At 40.2% G+C, this 27,979-nt stretch overlaps 1 protein-coding gene and 1 pseudogene across 1 annotated transcript; both read right to left on the bottom strand.

Moving 5' to 3' along the window:
• LOC136675276 (UDP-glucuronosyltransferase 2A2-like) overlaps positions 1-27,979 on the bottom strand; it is a 42,431-nt pseudogene that overhangs the window by 11,933 nt on the left and 2,519 nt on the right.
• Positions 7,834-8,642, bottom strand: LOC136687591 (UDP-glucuronosyltransferase 2B17-like). The gene has a single exon (XM_066662094.1). The coding sequence runs from the start codon at positions 8,640-8,642 to the stop codon at positions 7,908-7,910; it is 735 nt and encodes a 244-aa protein (XP_066518191.1). The 3' UTR covers positions 7,834-7,907.

Genomic DNA, 27,979 nt, shown 5'->3' with positions numbered 1-27,979 from the left:
TCTCGCAAACCAAGGCTCGACTCCAAATGTTTAGACTCCCTGAGTCATTCGTAAAGTATCAAGTCTTTAGTAGTCGTCGACTCTTAACTGATTTGATTCTGCGCTCTCTCACAGTTCATAGAGACGCTGCTCAGCAAAATGGCACTGCAATAATCCTCTGAAAAAAATCGAATCAAGCAATTTTAGACAGATTCTCCTCATGTTCTCAAAGAAAATAATAGGCCATTTCTCCCCCAACGTTATGCCACATTGTGGCTGGTATTGATGTGAAATACAATCTACTTTTTGCCATGTCTATGGATTTCAAAATATGTGTCCACACCCCTCCTGCTGAGCGTGTTAAAAATTAACAACCCTAGGGAAAACAAAAGATGGAGGCTTTTCTTGTTTATTTCTTGGCAAGTGTCTTTTCTGTTTTCAAATCAGAAATTGGATACAAGTTTCATTTTTTACATTTTAAATATTAAAATTGGGTAACTGTTTCTTGCTTTCATTATTCTTACATTCATTATCTCATTTCCTGCTTTTCATCTCCCCATGTTTTAACAAGAATTGAACGGACAAAACATACAGACCAAATTCGCACAATCCCTAGGTCTTTAGACAATATTTAGTGTTTTTGGAAGTGGCTTTTTTAAGTAAACCATGTTAGCTATGAAAATACTAAGCAGTGAACTATGGGGAAGTTCAAACTTATTCAGCTCTAAGGATAGGATAATAAAAAATAAACCAACAGGTGAGTTCTTACCCTCTATTTTGCTGAGATACTTATAAAATGTGAGACTCTGCTGGACTGTGTGAGCAATGTATAACAGCATATTCTCTAACTGCTCTAAGAAGTTTATGTGATCCGTTATATGATCTTGAACTGCAACAGCGGGATCATATGATGGTGGTGCTGAAATCTGACCACACAGTCTCTCCACACTTTATGTTATTGTGTGTCAAACAGGCACTATATGAAGCAGGCCGAGGGTCTCTGCCAATAGATAACTGCATGGCATCACAGGGTACAGATCAACTATAATCCGCACCGTCTATCAGTTTTTACAGCCCTTCCTAATGAACCCCTCCTATTTATCCGGGCTTAGGGACCAACACATGCTCTCTTAAAACAATTTTGTAAATCTGTCACCATTTTCCAGAATAAGGAAAAAGTCTGGATCCCAGTAAGGGTCTTAGTGGTTCTGCCACATGGTCGCTGTGCCTTGTTTTTCCGTGCTGATTTTAAAAACAACCTATTTGAATTTCTCTTTTTGTGAGAACTTGACCAAAGGTGAAGCCGTGTGCACAAACACCGTCACATTGTGATTCTGAGCCAACTACGCATCCATGAGTACATGCATGTTGTTCCAGTGGCTGTAGCCACCAGGAAGCATCAGAATTGTTGCCACTGAGATTTAATTCAGATCCACAAACTAGTAAAGTTACCAGCGGGAGGAAATATCTGTATATCATTGTGTCAAATGAGCCGACAGCTGGTCTAATTACGGCCTCTACCATCAACTTTATACGCTCCTCTAAACCTGAAAATCCCTGAACTCTGACTGAGGTTCCACTGAACTGGGACAAATAAAACACAACAGGTTCATGTTTGTTTGCTCTATGCACGGCTTCAATATACTAGAACAACCCCTGGGGCTTAGGAATACAGACTGATAATATGATTTACTCAAAGTACAATACTATTCTTACACAGAGGCTTAATAAATACTAACAAGATAGACACTTTTTAAACTGCAGATGTAGTAGATGCAGGAATTGTTTGTGAGCAGCATTCATTCAACCCCTAAGTAGTGAGATCGCAAATCCCTGCTCATAATTGCATGCAGAATCTCGTGCCTTGAATTTGTAAAGCAACGTGAACTCGCTCTAAAACAGCCAAAAAGAAAAGGTTATTTAAAACTGGCAATGATGTGTTGCTCTGTCAGTGACCAAGCTGAAGTGGTTCAATTAAAGCCAAACCAGTCAACCTAGCCCAGGGGGAGCGGTTAAGTAAATAAGGTGTCACCACTGACCCAACCCTGGAAACACCAGGAGACCTGTGGCAGACCTGTGCTATTGCAACTGAAGTCAATTTATGGTGCCCCCTTTCGCATAACTTGTGCTATTGCATTAAAGGTTTCTCTGGTGCATCCTTGTGTATGACTTGTGTAAGTGCAAGTTGATTAAAAGCAGTTGTGTTTCATATGGCATACTAAATTTGCATGTAAATTGTAAGCTATTTTTGGTGTACTGCTTCTATTCTTTACTCAGTCTTCCATAAGTAGAAGTAACCAATAACTGATTTTAAAATCTATACTGGTTGAGGTGAAATAAAATAAAACTGCATATCTAATTGAACATTAAGTAGTATTAAATCTGACACACAACCCAGTCACCAAGCATCAGTGGTAAGACCCTCTGACTGAGGTGTATTTGGAATTAGCAAGCTCAACAGGAGCCACAGTGTCAGAATATACAGCCATGATCCACGGCGCTGAGCCCTCTCACATGGCAAACTTGATGTTGCAGTTAATGGTCCTCCATCTAATGGAGAAACCTAAAGACAAGGCCTTAATAAAGGTAGCCAGCCAAATGGCTACACTAGCAGTAGAAAAACTTAAACACACTTTCCAGGATATAGAATTAGAAGCAGTGAACACTCAAATGATGAGCCCAAAAATGGAGAACATCAGAAATGCTCGCAAAGAGCCTGATCAGTTAATGGCACTGCAAGCAAATACAACAGCAGAACTTGTTGCAGTCAAAGATGAACTCCAATTGTCTCTGCACCTGCAGTCAAAGACAGAAAGCAAGCTAAACCTTGTTAAAGCATAGCTAGAGAAGGCACACTCACAGCTATTTAGCAACCAACAGAGGACTACTCACATTCATAGGGAGCTACAGCATCCAAAAACCAAAGGTATCCCTGAGTCACCTTTCCCAGCACCAACATCCCCTACACCAGCTCAACCACTGGAGGCTAACAGAGTCCTCCCCAAACACAGCTGAACATAGGTTCTCTCAGCCCTCAGCACATCAGCAGACTCCTTCTTACCGGGACCTGGACAGAATTGCGCACCACATAACGTGCTTTGAGCCAAAGCCGGATGGCTCAAATGAAATCTATTCTAATGCCAAGGTAGATGACAGAATCTGCTTGATCATTATGACATCCAGCAGGGAAGTCAGCAGTTTCACTGAACGGCAATCGATCTATGTCAGGAAACAATATGATGTGCTCTGTGACGCTTTGGAGAAGGAGTTCTCCAATCAACTGTTATAGACAGCACGGCAAGTTAAACAACAAAGGCAAGAGTCACCCCATCAGTACTATCACCACCTTAGACAAGCTTATTTCGGCCCCGAAATGAACCAGGAATGGAAGAAGAGTTGAATTTCAAAAACTGTTCATCCTAAGTCTAGCAAACAGCTGCGTGACTTAGCACTCAGAGGCTTTTTAAAAGACCAGCAAACTTTAAACCAATGGCCAGAAAACTTTAGCCATTTAACACCTTTCACACTACAACAATGAAAAAGGATGCCATGAGCCTCAGCTCATGATGAAAAATGACTGTCCAAACAATAACAGTTCCTTTTTCCTAACACCCATTCAAATGGCCTCCGGAAAGAGATAAATTAAAAGTCCTGACAAACCAGGGTAACCACAAAAACAATGTGATTTTGATCCCATTCAATTCCCAAGTGCCGGACAAAAAGGGACTAAAGCAAAGCATCACATAGTCCAGCAAAATACAAACAACACACAACAGGATAAGAACAGTTTGCAAAACTCCTCAGAGCCACATTTGCAGTCAACCAGCAGAGGCTGGAAAAGAGCAAAAAGGTGATGCAAATATGGTTATTACCAAAATGTGTTCCATGATAGGCTGAAAAGGGGGGACAAGTTGCAAAAGTACAACTCGGTTAAACTATGCACAGCTAATTCATGAAGCCTTTTATTTTTATTTTTTTTCATAAAACTGACACTACTGGCCCTTTTTAGGACAGTTTACGACACAGGGTCATTAGAAGAATCTTTCAGAATGCACACAGACTCAACCTTGATTAAAACTGTTTTCTCACACTTTTTGAAAGACTGTTAAACAAAAGAACCTCTAATTCCTTGATTCTTTTGTTTACCTGATGAACAAGTTGCCTATGTGTACTACTGTGTGAAATTAATTCCCCTTTAGACAAATCAAAACGGGTGGAATTAATTTATATATCTTTTAAATCACCTTTATATATGAACTTATGTAGAACCAAGGTAGCCACACACTCTATGTGTTGTTTGGTTAAAAATTATGTAAAACATGGTTTGCCTTAATGATATTGCTTTGTGTTAACATCTAATCTTTTATATTGCAAAAGTATGATTCAAAATCTTGGAATGGTCATTCAACAGGAACTGTCTTTTTCTTGTCAAGTGTCATAAATTTATAAAAAAAACTATAGTTAAAAGAACAGTAGTTTAACTCCAGCAAGATTCAGTGCCACCAAGAGCATGAAGGAAACCTCAGACTTCTGACCCTCAAAGTGATGACAAAAGCAACGAAGAAGGCCACACGCACCCTCAGAATGACTTTCTGAGAAAGAGGCCAAGGAGAGATCTGCATGGATGTGTCTCTCACAAGGCGGCAGATCAGCGATAACGGAGAATTCCCACAGAGAACTTTAGAACACCACCAGCTCCGAGTGGTTGCCGTTTCTTGGTGGGAGGGAGAAAAGGAACACCAGTGGCTGCAGGGCTACAAGGGCTGCGTCTGCAGTGCTCCAGGAAGCCGCGCCGGAAAGCACCGTGGGTCAATGAGCATAATAATTAATTAATAATAATTAATTCTAGCTAATTCTGCTGTATAATATGTGAAGATGGCCTACTTGTCCAAGCTAAAATTGGACAGGTAAAGACACTACATATAATTTAATGACTCCCAAACATGGAGCTTAACAAAATGAATTAAATAATTAATTATTAATCAAATAATAATTAATTATTATTAATTATCATTGACTCCGATATGTAGTGTTTATGCCGCTGCAACGTGTGCATAATTATTTCCACTACGCAGACACACATAACAGCTTTAAGAAATCAGGATGAGAAAACAAGCAAAGGTAAAAAGCAACAGTGTCAATAAACTGGCATGTATTTGAACCTCATTATCACAAGTTGTTTGGGATGACTCTGGGAAAGGTGCTTAAAAAATTTGGTGATATGATCACCTGACAAGATGGCCTCATTCTGGTCACCCTGCAGCAGCTACATCTGTTATTAGAAATGAACAGGCTCCAACATGGACATGGACTTGAGTAATTGATATTACCAAGCAGACAAACGGGAATAAATATAAAATTATGTCATGTTTCCAGTTGTTTTCCTTGGGTCCTGAGACCTCTTAACAATAACTCAAATAATTCTGGTCCAGGTATGAACAGGAATCTGCAAAACACTAATCATTTGCTAAATTAAAAGAGTTCTGAGAGCTACCTTACCTGTTATTTTGCTGTAATGCTTATCAATCACTGACATCAAATGCAGCTTATACACCGCTGTGTGACCAATGTACAGCAGGACATTCTCTAGCCGCTGTATGAAGTTCATGTGGTCGGTGAGATGGCCTTGTGTGGACACTGCAGGCACATAAGACGCTGGTGTTGGCAACTGGCCACAGAATCTCTCCATATTGTATGCAAAACTGAGTCGAAGGGATACCACATGAGGAAGGCCAAGAGTCTCTGCCAGTAGATCACTGCACATCATCATGGGATCGTACAGAACCACGTCAAAGTGCGAGTCCCTGAGGGAAGCTATGAGCTCTTTGTTGAGAAGCATTCCATCACAAACTACTTGAATATAACTGTTAAATCCATACATCATGTTCCAAATCAATGACAAAGACTGAATCCCAATGTCAGTCTGATTCATCCAAACATTGATGAAGTTTTGCCAGACATTCAATGCATCTTCTTGTTCCAAGTTGATTTTAAACACGATGTATTTGAAGTCCTCCTTTTGCAAGTACTTAACTGTAGGTGAAGCTGTGTGCACAAGCACCGTCACGTTGTGATTCTGAGCGACCAACTCATCCACAAGTACACGCATGTTGTGCCAATGGCTAAATTCACCAGGAAGAACAAGAATGTTGCCACAAAGAGTTAATTCACATCCACATAGTATCAAAGCTACCAACGAGAGTAAATATCTGTATATCATTGTATAGATATAACAGACTGCAATGGCACGCGTTGTGGTTCTGAAAACCTCGTTCCTCAACTGTGACTTAAAATGAACTGGCATAAAGGAGATAGGGGCAGGTGCACGTTCACTTGTGTTTGCTCTACTCAATCATTGCTGTAATCACTCAGTGAACTTTATTTAACCCATGGGGTTTATGACAAGAGGGTGATAGTATGATTATGCATCTTGAATTTGAGGCTGGTTTTAGGCATCAGAGATTATGAGATTTAAAACAGCTATTTACCTGAGCAGCAAGTGTTTATTTGCTAAAAAGCAAACAAACAAACAACAAACAACGCCCAACATTAGAATAAAACCAAATAACATTATTCCAGTGTGATATTCTGTGTGTGAATTTGTTGGTTTAACTTTTTCCTAATCTCTCCTCACTGAGTCTGTATAATTTGAGGTTATCATCCAATGCCTAGTTTTAGTGGTTAATAAATAATTTCTTTCAATCTGTTGATTTAACAAATTCATGCAAATCAAGGACAATCTGAACAAAATATAGTTCAACTCACTCACAACTACTACTTTATAGAAAAATATATTGTATATTTCTTATTTGTTTTATATATATATATATATATATATATATATATATATATATATATATATATAGGGCGGCACGGTGGTGCAGCAGGTAGTGTCACAGTCACACAGCTCCAGGGACCTGGAGGTTGTGGGTTCCGGTTTCCTCCCACAGTCCAAAAACACACGTTGGTAAGTGGATTGGCGACTCAAAAAAGTGTCCATAGGTGTGTGTGAGTGAATGTGTGTGTGTGTCTGTGTAGCTCTGTGAAGGACTGGCGCCCCCTCCAGGGTGTATTCCTGCCTTGCGCCCAATGATTCCAGGTAGGCTCTGGACCCACCGCGACCCTGAACTGGATAAGCGGTTACAGATAATGAATGAATGAATGAATATATATATATATATACACACACAGTGGAACCTCTACCTACAGACTTGATCCATTCCGTGACATGGTTCGTAAGTGGAAAAGTTCATTTCACGAGTCAATTTTCCCCATTTAAAATAATGGAAAAACAATTAATGCGTTCACCCCGCAGCCCACCCCGAAAGTCACCCTTTTTGCACTGATATATGTTTACAAAACTCTTAAATTAGTAAATAAAATACATGTAGCATTACTAAAAATAAAAAAGAAATACAGTGGAACCAGTAAAAAAAAAAAAAAGTTTTAAGTGGTTACACATCGCTACCTTGAAGACGAGAAGACTGGCTGTATGACGGGAGGTGGGGGGGGGTGGAATAATGGAGAGTAGGCGGGTTAATGTGGGGAGATGAAGCACAGATACAGCTTAACTTACCACGAATTTCGATGTCTGATATTTACACTAATGCTAAATTGCTAAAACTAAAATTTGCTAATCTTAAAAGCTCACTCAAGTCTGGGCGCGCTGGGAGACTCGCCTGTTGGGGTCAGTGGCCATTTCCAGCCGCTGGCTCGGGTTCGTTTCTAGAGTCATGGTTTGTTGGTGGAGGTAAATAATACTCAAATGCCCGGTTCGTATCTTGGAAAGTTCGTTAGTATAGGCATTCGTTAGTAGAGGTTACACTGTATATGTATTTACATATCTGCCTAGAATTACTATTGTCAGATAGAGGGTCATACATGCACAAAAGACATGAAGATATGAAGAGATTAAGAGGAGTAAAAGATCATTTACCCATGATTTCAGTAAACATGTAATCCCATTTTACTTTGGCCACAATATGGAAGATTATATCTTGAGAAAGAGCAAACAAGAAATTCTTCACTCTCTGAGGGAAACTCATATGATCGGTGTAACCAAGGGTAACCCCTGGCACATAGGAGGGTGGTGTTGGAAGTTGACCACAGAGTCTTTCTATGGCACTGCCGAAAGAGAACCTTAGACTGATGATAAATGGCAGGTTTAGCTTCTGGGCCAAAAGTTGCCAACAGAAATTCATGGGGTCTGTCAGAAGGACATCAAATTGTTCATTTTTCCACTTCTCAAAGAGGTCTTTACGGGCAAAAAGATTCCGGCAGAAGACGCCATTCTGCTCTGCGATGAGGTCAATAAGTTCCTTGATCTTTAGAGAAGCCTGGATTAAGTTGTCATTGGGCAGTTCATATGTCCAGTACCTTACATATTCTTCCATATTGTCTATGATCTTCTGCTTGGTGTGGGGCACCTGGATGATGTCCACATTGTAGCCTGGAGACTCAGTTGTCTTCACAGATGGCGTAGCACTGTGTGTAACTATGGTCAAGTTGTGTCCTCTTGTGATTAGCTCCTCTATGATGACTTTGATGCTGAGCCAGTGACTGAACTCTCCTGGCCAGATGAGGATCTTTCCTGGAGTTACGCAGAGTGGAGCCACCATAAGAAGAAGGAGGAGGCAGAAAGCAGGTCTCTCAGAGGCAGTCATAGTTTCTTGTATAGTAAAGCCCTACCGTGACTGGGTTTCAGCAGCAGGTAATGATCTACAGATTCAGTGTGAGGTCAAACATCTCAAATTGCACAATCCAGCACGTGGAAGACTCTGGCCTTTAAACCCAGATACCTGCTGGGTACTGATTTATACTATATCTCTCATATTCTCTCATGTTCCTCATGTTGAATTATACATCGTCACTGTATAATGTTTCAAAGGGGTTTATACTCTGGGTCTTCCCAGATTTCATTAACGCATTTATTTCCAAATTGTTATTTATAGCTACGACGTTTATGACAAAAAAGGTGTTCCGAATAAATACTACAGAGCAATTTTAGAGGAAGTTAGTAGGCTTGAAGTTCTGTATGAATGTACTGCTAGAATACCTCCAGCACATTAAACAAAATCAGTTTATTTATGAGTGACTATTGCGTTAATTAAACAACAACAAAAAATCTAGGCTGATTCTAGGCATTTCCATTGTTTCTGACAGTGTAGGCATCTATAAAAAACAATTACATACAAAAATGAAAGAATTAATTGCCATCTTACCTGATGTGTTAGTGTAATGCTTATCAAACACTAACATCGATTGCAATTTAAAAGCTGTTGTGTAACCAATGTATAGCAGGACATTCTCTAGCCGCTCTAAAAAGTTCATGTGGTCCGTGAGGTGGCCGTGTGTGGACACTGCAGGTACATATACGACGCTGGTGTTGGAAACTGGCCACAGAGTCTCTCCATAGTATATGCAAAACTGAATCGTATGTACAGCACCTGGGGTAGACCAAGGGTCTCTGCCAGTAGATCACCACACAGCCTCATGGGATCATTCAGAACCACGTCGAATTGTGAGTCCCTGAGGGAAGCAATGAGCTCTTTGTTGAGAAGCATTCCCTCACAAACTGCCCCAGCATAATGGTTTAATCTAGACATCATGTTCCAAAACAAGGACAAAGACTTAATTACACCGAAGTTCTGATTCATCCCAGCACCGATGACGCTTTGCAGAATATTCAGGACATCTTCTTGCTCCAAGCTGATCTTATAAACAACGTATTTGAAGTTCTCCTTTTGCCAGTACTTTATGGAAGGTGAAGCTGTGTGCACAAGCACCGTCACATTGTGATTCTGAGCGACCAACTCATCCACAAGTACACGCATGTTGTACCAGTGGCTGAATTCACTAGGAATCACCAGAATGTTGCCACTGAGAGTTAATTCATAACTACATAGCTGCAAAGTGGCCAACAGGAGGAATTTTTTGTACATCATTGTGTTAAACTAACAGGCAGCTGGGCTTCTTGTTGTGTCCCTGGTAACCTCATCCCTCACTGTGACATGAGTGACACAATTCAGTTTAAACACTCAGTGTGAGGGCAAAAACCTTCAGGGCATGAAACAGTCTGACCTTACATCCCCATGAAAGCTAAGGACATGATGGTATAGTGTATACCTTTTTCTCCTGTTTTCGATGTTCTATTATGCACTGTTATTAATAGTTTTGAAAGGGTATTGTCTCTCCATGGTTTTCATTAAATCAGTCCTATCAGCGTTTTGTTATGGAGGACATACAACGGCATGTCTTTTAAACATTATAACTGATGCAAATTATTATATATTAGAAAAGAACTGAATGACTTAACCCTTTAAAGTCTGGGCTGGTTATGTATAGTACCTATGCATATGATTACTACTTAGGCTGATAGCCTACTATAATTTATTCAAAATCTACACACCTTATCTCCAGAAAACAAAAACAGTATACCATTATGTGCAAATCATTAAATCCCTATATTTCATTCAAAATAATACAAAGACAATATTCAAGTGCTGCAGTGTAAACATTTTACTGATTCTTGAAGAGTATTTGCCCATTCTGAATTTGATGCCAGCTGCAATTTTCCAAAGATTTAGCATGGGGCAACAAAAGACTGGTAAAGTGTGTAATGTTACAAAAGAAAAAATAAATAAATAAATGAGTTTCATTGCCAACAGGTCAGTAATATGATTGCGTTTAAAAGAGCATCTCAGAGAGCCTATTTGAGAAGACAGACTGTGGCTAAGTAAAAAAACGACTTTTGGTCCAAAAAATCTAAATGTAAAATTCATTAATTCTTTCATTATCTGTAACCCTTATCCAGTTCAGGGTCGTGGTGGGTCCAGAGCCTACCTGGAATCATTGCGCGCAAGGTGGGAATACACCCTGTAGGGGGCGCCAGTCCTTCACAGGGCAACACACACACTCACAGATTCACTCACACGCTCACGCCTATGGAGACTTTTGAGTCACCAATCCACCTACCAACGTGTGTTTTTGGACAGTGGGAGGAAACTGGAGCACCCGGAGGAAACCCACACAGACACAGGGAGAACACACCAACTCCTCACAGACAGTCACCCGGAGGAAACCCACGCGGACACAGAGAGAACACACCACACTCTTCACAGACAGTCACCCGGAGCAGGACTCGAACACATACCTCCAGGTCCCTGGAGCTGTGTGACTGTGACACTACCTGCTGCCTAAAATTTAAAATTGTTTTTGGAAATCAGGTATGTTGTGTCCCTCTGGGTGAAAGAGAGTATCCATCTTGTTCTATATATATATATATATATATATATATATATATATATATATATATATATATATATATATATATATATATATATATATATAGGATTTGGAGCAAAACGCTGCTGTCCAGACATCTGTTTCAAAGAAGGCCATGCTTATTTCAGCAAAACGAGGCCAATCCACATTCTGAATGGATTGCAACAGCAATATCCTGTAGTAAAAGCGAGGTGCTAAACTTGTTCAGACCCACCTTCATTATGAAACCAAAAAATACTGTTACAAAACACGAACTGTTGAATGCCAGAAATACATTAACAAGCAAAAATGAGAAAATATTTCATTCCTGTTTTTCTGGAGTGGCTTTTTTTTATGAAACAAAATTCAAACAAATTCTAAAATTCATAAACAAACATAACTTGCAGTTTAAAACCTGCCGTGTGACCAATGTACAGCAGGACGTTCTCTAGCATCGCTATGAAGTTCATGTGTTCGGTGAGATGGCCGTGTGTGCGTGTGGAGAATGCAGGCACATATACGACGCTGGTGTTGGTAACTGGCCAGAGTCTCTCCATACTGTATGCAAAACTGAATCGTATGTACAGCACCTGGGGTAGACGAAGGGTCTCTGCCAGTAAATCACCACACAGCCTCATGGGATCATTCAGAACCACGTCGAATTGTGAGTCCCTGAGGGAAGCAATGAGCTTTGTTGAGGAGCATTCCCTCACAAACTACCTCAGCATAACTGCTATATCCATACATCATGTTCCAAACCATAGATCAAGACTGAATCGCACTGACAATCTGATTTATCCAAGTATTGATGAAGTTTTGCCACAAGTTCTGTGTATCTTCTAGTTTCAAGTTGATCTTATAAACAGTGTATTTGAAGTTCTCCTTTTGCCAGTACTTTATGGAAGGTGAAGCTGTGTGCACAAGCACCGTCACATTGTGATTCTGAGCAACCAACTCATCCACAAGTATACAGTGTTGTACTACCGGCTGAATTCTCTAGGAATCACCACTGAGAGTTAATTCAGATCCACATAGCAGCAAAGCGACCAATGGGAGGAAATATCTGGACACTATTGTGTTAAACTAATAGACTAACAGGGCTGTTGTGTCCGTAAAAACCTCATTCCTGACTGTGACATGAGTGAGACAACTCATAATTTAAGTCCTACGTGTGAGGGCAAAAACCATTAGGGCATGAAACAGTCTGACTTTATATCCACAAAACATCTAAGGACATGGTGTTATGGTGTACCCTTTATTTCTCCTGTTCTCGAAGTTCTATTATGCGTCATTAAACATTTCATCTCTGGGTCTCACTGGTGCCAATTTTTAAACCTCTGGTACATGAAACAACATCAATTCAATCATGACTTTAAATATACTGAATTTTTGCATTGTACTGCATTGTAAACAAACAAGGAATGACCACATACTGGTGATACAATCAAACACAATTGGCAAAACACATTCCCACACTCGTATCACAAAATGTTATGCCATGGACATTTGCATATCTGTATGTGAATGTGTGAAATAAGAGTTACACACCTATAAAATATATTCTCCCAGGTACATTGTTGTTTAGTTAATTTTTCTTGGATATTTGTCTTGCATAACCTCGAGTCCATAACTTCATCTGCTATGAGACTCTAATACTCTGTTTGCTCACACAACATGTGATGTCATAATTCTGCATGCTTTGATTTTGCACCAAATATCTCATTCTGAAAATAATATGCCTCCATAAACTAAGGATTACATAAACTACCTCAACATAGCGGTTTAATGCCAAGACATGTTCCAAACCAAGGACAAAAACTGAATCACACTGACAATCTGATTCATCCCAATACTGAGGAAGATTTGACACAAGTTCAGTGCATCTTCTTGTTCCAAGTCAGTCTTAAAAAGAAGGTATGTGTAGTTCACCTTTGCCAGTACTTCACCAAAGGTGAAGCAGTGTAACTAACAAACGGCTAGGGTATACGTTGTGTCATGCATCCAGCATGAGGTCAAAAAAGTTTATTTGCATAATCCTGTACCTGAAACAGCCTGACTTTATATCCCCATGCCAAGTAAGGTCATGGTGTGAGAGTGTAACCCTTTTTTTGATCTCCTTGATGTTCTATTATGCTCAATCATTAACCATCCTGAAATTGTTTTGTGACACTACTTCTTGAGCCATGGTGCTACTCATGGAATTTCATTCCTTTTTCCACTTTTTAACTTTTTCATTTGTGCTCCTCAAAGCCTGATGCTCAGGAAAATATAAAAAGACACTTTTATGCATTTTGTTCGATTCCTGCATCTTGTAATTGAAATGGAAGGACTTTACATGCAACATATTATTCAGCATAAATTATTTAGCAGCTAATGTTAAACTAATTCTAAAAGTATGATTTTATAAGGTCAATGGACGCAACTAAGAACTGATTATGTAGTGGTGATGTATTAGAACTTTAAAACATAAGCACAATACAGTTTCTTTGGAAACCAGAAGTCATCACTAAGGCATGAACTCAGTATACATGAAATCCCACTTTGTTGTCATCAAATTATCCATCCATCCATCCATCCACTGCTGTGTGAGCAATGTACAGCAGGATGTTCTCTAGCCGCTCTATGAAGTTCATGTGGTCGGTGAGATGGCTGGCTGTGGAGTCTTTCTATACTGTAAGCAGAACTGTATTGAATAGACACCACGTGGGACAGGCTGAGGGTCTCTGCCAACAGATCAGCACATAGACCCAGGGGATAGTACAGAACCACGTCGAAGTGTGAGTCCCTGAGGGAAGCCATGAGCTGTTTGTTGAGGAGGACTCCTTCACAAGCTGCCCCAGCGCAAGTGCAAAATCCAGACATCATGTTCCAAACCAAGGACAAAAACTGAATCACACTGTCAGTGTGACCCATCCCAGCTTTGTCGAAGTTTCGCCACACGTTCAGTAAATCCTCATTTTCCAAGTTGATTTTAAAAACAACATATTTGAAGTTATCCTTTTTCCAGTACTTGACTGAAAGTGAAGCCGTGTGTACAAGCACTGTCACGCTGTGATTCTGATTGACCAACTCATTCACAAGTACACGCATGTTGCACCAGTGTCTGAATTCACCAGGAAGCACCAGAATATTGCCGCTGAGAGTAAATTCAGATCTAAAGAGCAGCAAAGCCACCAACGGGAGGAAATATCTGGACTTGATTGCATTAACTAACAAACAATATATTCAATATGTTTGACAATTTTAGGAAACACACAATGGAAACACATACCCCAAGCAAACCCTTTCCTTGACTCCTAAACAGCTTATGAGATCCCTTCATAACCTTTACAGGTTGACTGGTTCTACAGCACAGTGAGCCATAACACATCGATCACACAAGAGCAGAAATCATGTATTTGACCCCTGACAGAGCTCAGCTCTACACTCCATAAATATCAAATGCACAACTGTGAGTGTTTCTGAATACAGTAAGCCTCTGTATAAAGCAATGCACACTAAAGTGTGGCGGTACAGTGGCTTGGTTTTGAGCACATTCGCCTTTCAGCACTGGGATCTTGTATTCAAGTCCCTTCTGGGTGGAGTTTCCATGTTTTCCCTGTGTCTGCATGGGTTTCCTCCGGAATCTCCGGTTTCCTCCCACAGCCCTTTTTGGCCATGGAGGTTAGGTGAATTGACATGGAATGGTGTCTGTAAAGCATCCTTGGGTATCTAGAAAGGCGATGTATAAATGTAATGATAAATTAAGTCTCTTATGCCAGGAGAATACCTACATCAGTCTTATGTAGTAATGTTGCCTAATTCTCTGGGACTGAAACCATCTAAGTTGGTCCTAAAAACTAAGACTAAGATGGTTTCCATGGTTATTTCAACAAGAGAACACCTGGCCTGATGGTGCCCATGCAAAAGCATGGCTTCATGAACACAGGTTGAATGTGTTTGACCAGACTGTAGTGAAGTAAGGTACACCACAAATACATATACATATAATTTTTATAATTTGTTTTATAGCCTTGACCTTATTCAAACTCCTCCAATCTCTGATATTTGACTTGATGAAATTAATTAAGATTTATAATTGGCTTAAGCAATTAAAACATTAATAATTAGTTTGAGAATGAATAATAATCATGCTAAATGAGTCCGTCAGGATTTTCAGGAAATTAATAAACAAATTGCAAACACTGTGATTTCAAATAATGAGAGTTTTATTAATAAAGAGAAGTATTTAATTACATAGCACAACCTTGTAATCTCACGGTGTCCGGCAGGGGGAACTGATTCGAGCTTAAAGGTGAGCTAGGCGCTTCTGACTTGTGACTAAAGTTACTAGCTAAGGTTTAATTAATACAGAATTTATCAAGAACTTAATTCGGTGTTCAGCTCTGGAAATGCATAAGTTTAGCTTACTTTTCGTCGATTCTCACCACTCGTTGCGTACAAAGGCTCTCTGAGGTCCTGGGAGTTATGGCGTCTTGCTTGATTTCGCGGTCTCAGAAGTTTCCAGGCTGAGTCCGCATGGAGGCTTTCCTTCGTCGGTTGAGTCGCCTTGGCGTACTCGGAGCGTGATGACGCCGGCGGCAGAATCCTCTGGCTCAGTGTCGTGAGTGGGAGCGTCCAACTATATGGACGTTTGGACGAAAGTTCCGCTGGTTGCTGCAGTTCCAGAACTGAAACCGCTTCAATAAACTTATTCTAAGACTTCCTGGTGTATCGGCAGTGTTTCCTTACTCTGGCCACGAATAAGTTCACCTGCTTCGAGCAGTCGTGAGATTAAACTTAGATTGGGTTATAAGCCATAAACACGATTAAAAGAAAAGAAAGATATTCAAATTACTCGACGTATTAGTAAAACTTCATACTCTTAGCTAATTTCGAGACGTCTCTCGTAAGCTTTAAATGAAGTCTCTGAGTTTTTCCTTTGTTTCGTCGTCGTCGTGGAGAAGAGAGTTTGTTGTTCAAAGTTTTCTCGTCGGCGTCCTCTCTTTCCAGCTTTCTTTCGTGGTCCGTTACTTCTGTAGAGTCCTCGCAACTCTTCAGAACTTCGAACTGAATGTGAGCAGTCGAGCGGCTGTTTTTCAAGGCTGGCGCGGTCACGCCTTAACGGGAGGAGTCCTCTTTCTGATTGGACACAAATTCAGTCTCACGTGACTCTCGCTAGGGGGAGAGAGTCGAAGGGGGTTTGAATCATTGATTCACACAAAGAATATGAATTTCTTGTATCAAAATTCTTATACCTGTTATCAACATATAACAATGAGTACATTGGACTATTAATATCAGACATTTACATAAGGTTCCATCTTTAGTACGCTGTTTTACGTCCAATTCATGATGATACGCTAGAAAGGAATATTAATCCGTTTTCTCTTATTCAGAGGTAGGATTTCTCTTCATGATAGAAACAGTCCACAATATACACATTTCATTAGGAGGTAGGCATTCATCTGAGGGTACAGAAAGTGACATCAATACATTTGTTTAATACACAAATAATTCAGAGTTCGACTATTTTCCGTCATGGTTTCCGGCGACTCAGAGCGAGGCGTAGTTTCACCAGTGTCCATTTGGTGTCGCTGTTGATCCATGCTTCGGTTGGTGATTCACGGGAGTTCACTCGAGGTCACTTTGGTTTGAACATTTGTTGATCCCCGTGAAAGATAACGAGACATTGAGGTGCCATTTCGTCATAAACGGGATTATAACCCTTCCTTGTGTTTGAGGTTCCTGTCTCTTAAAAGCATTATAAAATCGGTTATCTTCGACAGTTCCTGTTAGTTAAAAGAGAGACGGGGGTTGTTGGGGCCATGTGTTACTTTAAAGGGTTCTTTGATGCTTTAGCTTATGAGTGTGCGTGTGTGTGGGGCTTTGCACCCCCGCGGGCACAAACAGTCCTGTGGAATGCTGACTTCGGGACCAGACGGAAGTCCTGGTCAGAGTGAGAAAGGTTTAATTCAAAACCTTTCATTTCATTATTCCTTCATTGTCCAGTATTCATATTTGGTCCATGTTCCACTACAAGACTGCCTATAGTCTTATGGTGCAGCATGAAGAGAATTAGAATTAGAAAACAACCACAAACTGTTGAGCAGCTGAACTCATGTATGAAGCCGGAATAGGCACAAGTTCAATTAGCAAAACTGCAACCATTCTTATTCTCATATTGCACACGATTGAACAGTGAAAGATGATGTAACACAGTGGTATATATGCCTCTCCCAGCTTCCTTGACAACAAAGGGCATGTTTTCTTTGTACTATAATTAGTTAAACAAAGATTAAAAAAACGAACAAGCCACAAGATCTTCTATAAAATATATTTAGTTTCACCTTTGATAACCCCTTTCACACATCACCAAGTTTGGATTTCAGTTACACAATAGATGGGGTGTGCTCAGGACTTTCTCCCACATTTATCAGTTTTCACAGGTTGCAGAAGGGAGAGAGAGAGAGAGAGAGAGAGAGGGATGGAGGGATGCTAAATACAAATAGACTGACTCCATTGAACATTTATATAACTGACAAATTTACACAGCATAGATTTCCAGTGTTTTTTCTGACAAGTTGAATGCTTTTTTTTTAAAACAAACACCTTTTGTATTTGGTGCCTGAAACACACTCCACAAATGTTGGAACAGAGTCATGTTTATCACTGTGTTAAAGCACCTTTCTTCAAATTACACTGTTTAATCATTTGTAAACTGAGGATACTAAATGTTAATGTATTGCAAGTGGACTTAAGCTGCTCAATAGTCCAGAGTTGCAATTTATTGATTCTCCTCTTCATGATGCTCCATAAACAGATCTGGACTGGTTTTCTGTTCTTCTGTGTCTTACAGTGCCCTCTGGTGAATAATAGCATTCAGACATGTCTTTGGCTTTTGTTCAGTCATAAGACTTAAGAATGAGGAGAAAAGGCCATGTTCATAAAACTGACAACCAATAACAGATATCTGAATTGATTTGGGTCATTTAGGTACTGGCATGGGCTTGACTGGAAATACTTAGTTTTCTCATGTATAGGAATAACGTAAATTAAGGCTAGTGTTGGTGAAGGAGGTAAAGCTAGGGGCATAAAAGACACGTGAAGGAGAACCCCACAGATTGGTGTTGCCAGTATCTGTGACTTGTATTATTCCTGTCACTGCATCTTTCAAAATATTAGCAGAGCAGAAATGGTGAACATTGTGAATGCATTTAAGAGGAAAGTTTTTAGAAATTCTGTATTTTATGCATACACTATGTGGTCACAAAAAAATGTATTATATACATTACAGGAAAGTATTTTAACGTATCTTAAATTTCAATAGAAGGCAATGTAAAAATGTTATTTCAAGTCATTTTGGATCATTTCAATTGGTCCATTCATCATGAAATTGTCACAATATGTCAAGGACAACTGTTGTATTCAAATTATGTGCTAAAGTCCAGATCTCAGTTTCCCAATGGATGGGGTGTGTTCTGGCCTCTCTCCCATAGTGACCACAAGTGGTTTTCACAAGTTGTAACAGGTAAATATGAATCACATTGTTTCCCCACAACTATTTCAGGTATATTATTTATGTTGCAATCCACTGTCTCCAAGATTTGCAACTCATATGTAAAGTTCAATCTCTTTGAACTATACCTTGCACAAACTGTGAAAATTGACCATTTATGGAGAAATGACAAAGCACACCCTACACTTTATGTAACTGAGATCTGGTCTTAGAGACGTTTGATGGAGTCATTATAGGATAAACAGGATTACCGTGAGAATGGTTCAGGGACTGTAAAACCATAGCTTTAGGGCTTCAAATGAGTCATATTATACAAGACAATATTGCTTACCCATGAACTCAGTATACAAGGAATCCCACTTTGCTGTAAACAAAAGATTGAACAGAAGTTCCTGAAGGAAATTATACAAAATGTTCTTCAGCCTCTGAAGGAAATCCATGTGATCAGAGTAACCCAGTCCCACCGATGGCACATAGGAGGGAGGTGTCGGCAGCTGTCCACACAGACGCTCCATAGCACTTCCAAAGGAGAACCTCAGACTGATAACAAAAGGCAGGTTCAACTTCTGAGCCAGCAGTTCACCACACACATGTGTCGGGTCAGTGAGGAGGACCTCAAATTCTTCCTTACGCCACTTCTCCAGGAGTTCTGTATGTGAAAAGAGGTTCCGGCAAAAGACTTGGTTCAGCTCCATGGTCTTGTCAATACTTTCTTTGAATTTAATAGCAGCCTGGATTAAGCTGTCTTTGTGCAAGTCATATGTCCAGTACTCTAAAAGTTTTTTTATGTTCTCCATGAACTCCTGCTTGGTGTGGGGCACCTGGATGATGTCCACATTGTAGCCTGGAGACTCTGTTGTCTTCACAGATGGCGTAGCACTGTGTGTAACTACGGTCAAGTTGTGTCCTCTTGCGATTAACTCTTCTATGATGACTTTGACATTGAGCCAGTGGCTGAACTCTCCTGGCCAGATGAGGATCTTTCCTGGGGTCACACTGAGTGGAGCCACAGTGAGAACAAGCAGCAGACAAAAAGCAGCTCCCTCGCAGGCAGTCATTGTGCCAAATACAAGCAAGAACCTCTGCCAAACAAACAGACTGAAACTCAGAGGGGGAGCTATACCTGGATTGGCCACTCAGGCGTCAGCAATCAATGTTACACAATCCAGCATAAAGGGTAACAGCATATTAGCACACCAGCATATTATTAGCATTTTATTTCCCAGCGTCTATGTTCTAGCAGCTATGTACTTGCTACCTAACAGATTTGAACCTAACAAATTTAATTTACTGCCAAACACACTGATGTAAATATATTTGCAAAGAAGCACAAATATACAACTGCTCCAGATAATGGACCAATCACAGTTGGGTGAAGGTCTTAAAACAAGCAGCAGGTTCCCACTTGACATTAGACAAATCGCCATAAATACAGTCTTTTTACCTGCTGTCCTTCAATGAACCTAAACATATCTCACAGAGGTTTAGGACAAAACTACCACACTGTCAGAAAAATAGGTACAACACAGGTGCATTATTGTCACTAAAGTGTTACAAAAGTTACATTATATTCTCTTATTTCCAGAAGGAGAGCTGAATATTCATAAGCTTTCATTATAGAACTGTGTAAAAAAAGTAATAATATGTAAGTCCTGGAGGTGAAATGAAATCAAAGAGTGTATGAAATCAAAACATCTTAAAAAATCTATAATTAATATAGAATGTGGTATATGGAATTTGCTCTTTTGTTATTTTATGGTAACTCTTGTGTTATATTAATGTATTTAATGTAATTATTAAAAAAAAAAAAAAAACAAACCTATAAATAGTGTTGTTTGATGTCAAGAATTCATTGGTCACTTCATTCGAGTTCTATCAAGAAAAAGTGCTGCAAAATCACATGCATCGTTTTGTTATGCTCTTGGTGAAAGTATTGTATCCAGATATATGTCTGAGTTCTTGTTTAGATTATTGAAAAATGGTAATTTCAATGTAAGTGTTATGTAGAGTAATAATACAGAATTTTTCAGTTGTTGATTGTCATTTTTATTACTACACAACACTTACCATAAACTGACGAAGGGGCAGGAGAATATTTGAAATTGTAATTACAAATAAAATGTTGCCAAATATGCTTTATCATAAAAAAAGTATTTGTGCAACTAATAATAAAGATCTGTGACATAGGTCTTTGGACCCCTGGTTCTTATCTATAACACTGTGGACAATTCTGATGCTATAAAGTCTTTTAGTATGTTTCACACACAAGGAAAGGTATTTTATCTATATGGTCTGGAGGCAAGGCAAGGCAAGGCAAGTTTATTTATAGAGCACCTTTCATACAGAAGCAATTCAAAGTGCTTTACAGAAAAAGAAACAATTAAATTAAAAGCCAGAATAAAATCATGTCCAATAAGACAATTACATAAAAAGAGTAAAATGATTAAAATGATTAAAACAATTTAAAATGACAATAAAAGAAAAGAAATAAAAGAAATAAAATACCGTTACAGAAAAGTGCAGAGTATTTTAAACTGAGCTGTAAGCCTGCTCAAACAGGAGTGTTTAAAGTCTTGATTTAAAAGTGTCTAAATTTGGGGCACTTCTAATATTCTCAGTCAGCTGGTTCCATTTAAAAGCGGCATAGTAGCTAAACGCTGCCTCTCCATGTTTAGTTTTGACCTAAGGCAGGACTAACTGACTAGTTCCTAAAGATCTGATAGCTCTGCTCAGCTCATATCTCTGTAGCAGATCTGATAAATACGCTGGTCCTACCCCATTTAGACATTTATAGACCAGTAATAACACTTTAAAATATATTCTGTAACAGACTGGTATCCAGTGTAAGGATTTGAGGATGGGGATGATGTGATCTCTTCTTTTGCTCCTAGTGAGAACTCTGGCAGCTGAATTTTGAATCAGCTGAAGCTGTTTAATGGTCTTTTTTGGAAGTCCAGCTAAGAGACCATTACAGTAATCAATCCTGCTAGAAATAAAGGCATGGATAAGTTTCTCCAGGTCTGATTTAGTCAGAAAATCTCTAATCTTACTGATGTTCTTAAAATGCGGATCTAGTAACCGCTTTAATATGAGATTAAAACAGAGATCTGAATCCATTAATACACCAAGGTTGCGAGCCAGTTCTTTAGATTTGAGGGCCCTCGAGTCCAGATACATAGCCAATCTTTGTCTCTCAGTGCTATTCCCAAATAGAATAATCTCTGTTTTATTTTTATTCAGCTGTATAAAAAAGTTGTGTCCCATACAGTTTGTGATGTGTTCAAGGCACTTGCTTAATGAGTCAACTGGGCCAGAGTCATTTGGGGACAGGGCCATGTAAATCTGAGTATCATCTGCATAGCTGTGATAGGACAGCCAATAGTCCTGTAGAATCTGGCCAAGAGGAAACATATATAAATTAAATAAAAGTGGACCAAGAATAGAGCCCTGGGGGACACCACAGGTTACTGGCATGTTCTCTGAAATATTATTTTCTATTTCTACAAAGTAGTTCCTGCCTTCCAGGTAAGAAACAAATCACTTCAGGACTGTTCCTGAGAATCCAACACAGTTTTCTGTTTTAGAAGAGGCTTTACAACTGCAGTATTTAGTGAGCTCGGAAAAACCCCCGACATGAGTGAGGTGTTTACAATGTGGAGTATGTCTGGTGCTATAGTGTGAAACACACTCTTTAAAAAATTGGTTGGTAGTGTGGATGATTTGAGATGATTAACTGTGTCGATTAAAATTTTATTATCAACAGTACTGAACTCTGACAGTTTTTATGAGGTGATGGAGAGGGTACAGACTCATTGTTGGATATAGATGTACTAATCACTTGTCTGATATTCTGGATTTTAGTGTTAAAAAAGGATGCAAACTCATTACATCACTCAGTTGATACTAATTCAGGTGCCATTGGTGTGGGTGAGTTAGTAAGTCTGTCGACCACGGTGAAGAGGATTTTGCTGTTGTTAGTGTTATTGTTGATGATGCTAGAGAAATAGGATTGTCGTGTTTTGCATATTGTCGCGTTGTATTCACGTAGCTTATCTTTGTAGATTTCTTTGTGAATATGAAGACTTGTTTTACGCCATCTGCGTTCTGCCTTGCGACACTCCCTCTTTTGGATTTGAACAACAGAAGCATTTCTCCATGGTGCTTTCTGTTTGCAAGACATAGCCTTCATTTTAACTGGCGCAATCTCATCCATAACACTGAAAATTGTTGTATTAAAACTATTCAGCAAATCATCAACAGAGTTGGATTGTTCACATGGTGTAGTACACATTTTACTCATGAAAAGTGTAGCTGTGCAGTCCTTTATAATCCTTTTCTTGACTCTTCTGTCTCTGATGACTGGTGAGGCCCACATATTAAAGAACACACAGTAGTGATCTGACAGCGTGATGTCCTTCACAGTCACTGATATGTTGAGACTCTTTGAGATAACAATATCCAGCGTGTGACCATGACAATGTGTACTCCCTGTAACATGCTGTGAAACGCCAAAAGAGTCCAATATGGCATGCAGTTCCTTGGCAAAACAGTCCTTGGGATTGTCAATATGTATGTTAAAGTCACCAGCAATAACAAAATGGTCAAAGTCAGTAGAAATAAAAGACAGCATCTCTGTAAATTCATCAATAAAATTAGCACTGTACTTTGGAGGCCTGTAGACAGTTACTAGTAATATCTGTGGTGTCCCTTTCAGAACTACACAGAGATTCTCAAATGTTGTGAAGTCACCAAATGATAACTGCTTACACTGAAAAGAACCATGGAACAGAGCAGCTAGACCTCCACCTTTTCTACTGGCACAAGATGCATTTAAAACATGAAAATCTGGAGGAGCCGACTCCAATAAAACAGTTGCAGCACTACATTCATTTAGCCAAGTCTCATTTAAAAGTATAAAATCAAGCCCATGTGCTGTAATAAAATCATTAATTAAGTGTGATTTGTTTGTGAGAGATCTGATATTTAGAAGAGCTAACTGAGTAACTCGTGCACTTTGCCACAGAATCTCTGTCTCACATTTGATATGCTGTAGGTTGGCTACATTCACAGAATCTGACCTGAACTCCCTGTCCTTTCTCTCTCTGAGAAGTACTGGAATGGGAGAGATTACAGGCACCAAATGTCCAAGCTTGTTTTGAAAACATGTACTGCTGACATCATCACTGCAGCAGCCAGGACCCAAAAAACATCACTTTTCCTCGCCCTTATCAGCTGTTGAAACTGTGTGAAGCTCCTGCTGGCGATCGGGCCGTGAGCGAAGCTGCCTTTTCGGGGGTCGAGGAGCTTGTCTCTTCCGTTGAGGTGCTCTAGGTGGTGATGGAGTGTGATTTTTCTTAGGGGACAGTCTGGGGGACTGCAGTGGGGAAGTGGCAGTAGATGAGGGTGGAGTAGAAGCTGGGGTGGTTCTTCTTTGCACCTGAGGGCTGGCTGACAGGGAAAGTGACCGCCTTGTCCCAGCCGAAACCAGCTTCTCCATGGCTGCTTGGAGGTTCAGGTGGGGTGATGTTGGGGGGGTAGAGGACATGGAGGATTCCTCTTGGGATTTTGGTGTCTCTGGCAGCTGATAGAGTTGGTCATTGCCACTCATGTCCAGTGTCTACTGCTCCCTCAGGTCATCCTCAGAGGAGAAAGATGTTCTGGCTGTGACATGGTGTCATCAGCTTTTACAGGAGAGTTCCTGGATGTTGATGCTGATGTGCCACCACAAGAGAAGTAGATAGATTTCACACTAAGAAAGTGATATTGTCTGTCAGAAGTTTAACACCCCTCTTGTTCGTCTGCAGTCCATCTCTTCTAAAAAGTTCTCTCTTCCCAAAAAACAAGTTAAAGTTGTCAATGAAGTTCAATCCATTTGACCTGCAGCTGTTCTGTAGCCAGGTGTTTAATCCCAGTAACCTTGAGAACATATTGGTGCCTCCTGCAGGTAGAGATCCACTGATGAAAAATTGTATGTTGAACTTACTGAGTGTGTTAAGGAGGTCATTAAAGTCTCTTTTTAAAACTTCAGACTCATCCTTGACAGTGTCATTCCTTCCAACGTGTACAATAACCCTCTTCACATTCGTGTACTCAGCCAGTACAGCTGGAAGCTTTGCAGTACGTTCAGGGACGGTGATGTTTGGCTCGCATCTCACTATGCATTTTGCATTTGTTACCCCATTAATAGTGTCATCTCCAAAGATCAGGGTGTCTGCAGTAGGTTTGTTAGGGTTTTGTGACCGGCTGACACTTCTGGCACTTTCTGTGCTGTGTTCACTGCGTTTGTGATTCTCACTAAGGGCATGCAGTGGTTCAAATCTGTTTTTCAGCTGAAGTGAATAAGACTGATATTCTGGTCCGGTTCTGTGCTGTGCTCTCTCAGCAGCAGTGTTGGGTTTAGCAGCTGAATTTCCTGGACCAGCTGTGGTACCAGGAGTCGAAGACAAGACTACAGAGCTATACAAAGCATGGCGCTTGGGTCTAGCTTCAGTCTGCAGCCATTGCCCATCTCTAGCTGTACTCACGGCAGTGTTGCCATCCACTCGATCCTCTGGTCTGGATCTGTGTCCCTCCACTGTCCGCTGCTCTGTTAGGTCTTCAGCCCGCTGTCTGCTGCCCGTACTCCCACTCACTGTTACTCCTCGCACAGCTCTGACATGCCAGTCCTTAAACTCTGATAGCAGGTTCCGAAAATCCCTTTCCAAAACTGACATTCTCTGTAGACGTCTGTAACAATTCTGACAGCACATGTGTTGAACAAAATGATGAGGCATTTCACAAGTTTCTTCTACTGTAGCCTGATGAAAATGTCCTGGTTGTTGGAGCAGTCCTGGTTCCTAGAACAATCGCACTACTTTAAAAAGTATCAAAAGCAGAAGATATCCAGTTTTGGCTTTGTAGTGCTGCTGACTTGTGTATATTAAAAAGCTCAGATACTTTATCACAGAAAAACAATTAGGTTTCGAAAAAATAAAAGGAAAGAAAGCAGAGCTAAGCAGCAAAGTGTGCTTGATGGGGGCTCCCTGTCTAGCAGAGTGATAATCACTCACCCATGAGCTCAGTATACAAGGAATCCCACTTTGTTGTAACCACCAGACTATAGAGTATTGTTTGAGTTCAAGAGCAGCTTGGATTAGGTTGTCACTGGGCAATTCATATGTCCAGTACTCTGTGAGGTTCTATATATTTCCCATGAGCTCCTGCTTAGTGTGGGACACCTGGATGATATCCACCTTGCAGCCTGAAGACTTTATTTTCTTCGCAGATAGGAGTAGTAGTAGCACTAGTAGTGTTACTACAGTCACAGAGTGACCTCTTGCGATAAGCTCTTTTATGATGACTTTGACATTGAGCCTGGTCAGATGAGGACCTTTGGAGTCACAGTGAGAACAAGCAGAAAGAAGGAGAAAGCAGCTCTCTTACAAGCCATCATAGTGTACATAATAAAGTACAGGTAAGCACCTTCTCTAACCATAAGTATGGACCTGATCGTCACAAGGGTCTGAAAAAGCTTTCATTTCTATGAGCACAAAGAACCAAGATGCCACCTTTTTCCGAAGTTTTACTGAAAAACCCACACAAGGAATTGTCTTAAATAAAAACCATGCAGTATTTTACCTTAAAATTACACCCTCAAAATGATTGTGAAGCTCCTCCTAGTAAACATGTGTTAGTGATAAATCTTGTTGATGACAACGTGATGTAATTAGGTTTTTGAGAGTTACAGATAAATAAGACCCAGTGGTATTTTTTATCATGTAGTCCACATTACACACATTCCCCAGGCTCAACATTCAAACGCTTAGCAAACACTGCCATTCAAGTAGGTTGGAAATGATAGCAGTTTTTCTGCATATGTAATTCTTTGTCATTATGGTATGTTCATTCATTTTGTTAGGATACTCTGTGTGTGTGTGTGTGTGTGTGTGTGTGTTTGTGAGAGATAGAGAGAGGGGAAAGAGAGACAGATAAAGAGAGGTCAGTGTGTGTGTGTTGACACAGTACTGTGAATTACACTCATCAACAGGTAGGGGGTGCCTAGGAGACACAAGAAACAATTCTTTCATAGTACCGGTATTCCTTTAAATAACAGAATAGATCATTACTTACCCATGATCTCCGTATACAAGGGATTCATTTGTGTGACAGACATAAAACTAAACAGAAGATCTTGCGACAGACTAAACAATATGTTCTTCAGCCTCTGGAGGAAATCCATTTTATCCGTGTAACCTATGCCCACCACTGGCACATAGGAGGGTGGTGATGGAAGCTGTCCACAGAGTCGCTCAAAAACATTGCCAAAAGACAACCTCAGGCTGATGACAAGTGGCAGGTTCAGCTTCTGAGCCATCAGGTCCCCACACATACACATGGGGTCAATCAGAAGGACATCAAATTGTTCTCGAGTCCACTTACTCAAGAGGTCCTCACTTGCAAAGAGGTTCCGGCAAAAGGCTTTGTTTTGCTCTGTGAGCGATTGAAACATCTCCTTGACCTTCAAAGCAGCCTGGATGATGTTGACATGTGGCAGTTCGTATAGTGTAAAGTTTAAAAAGGTCTCTAGGACCTCCATGAACTCCTCTTTGGTGTAAGGCACCTGGATGATGTCCACATTGTAGCTTGAAGACTCAGTTGTCTTCACAGACGGTGTAGCACTGTTTGTAACTACAGTCACAGAGTGACCTCTTGCGATCAGCTCCTCTATGATGACTTTCATGTTGAGCCAGTGACTGAACTCTCCTGGCCAGACGAGGATCTTTCCTGGAGTTACGCCAAGTGGAGCCAGAGTGAGAAGAAGCAGGAAGCAGAAAGACACCCTCTCACAGACAGACATGGTGGAAAATAAGACCAAGCTCCTCAGCTAAGCAAACAGACCGGAACTCAGAGGCGGAGCTATTGCTGGATCAGCCACTCAGAGACCGGGAATCAAAATTGCGCAATCCAGCATAAAGGACAATAAAAAAAAATTTTACAACCTCACATGAGCACCTATTCTCCAAAGCCACATGTTCTAGAGGCTGTATGGACCTGAACATTACATGACTCTGAATGAGCTTTCTATAAACACAAAAAAAGACATTCTTCCAAAGTTCAGTGAAAAACACACAAAGGATTATCTTAAATAACAAAAACCAGTGATTATTACTCACCCATTATCTCTGTAAACAAGAAATCCCATTTTGTGGCAGAAATATAACTAAACAGAAGATCTTGCGACAGACTAAACAAAATGTTCTT

Source organism: Hoplias malabaricus, chromosome 2, assembly GCF_029633855.1.
Source record: "Hoplias malabaricus isolate fHopMal1 chromosome 2, fHopMal1.hap1, whole genome shotgun sequence".
Taxonomy (NCBI): Eukaryota; Metazoa; Chordata; class Actinopteri; order Characiformes; family Erythrinidae; genus Hoplias; species Hoplias malabaricus.
The sequence above is the reverse complement of the archived record's forward strand: the minus strand, read 5'-3'. Positions and strand labels throughout refer to the sequence as shown.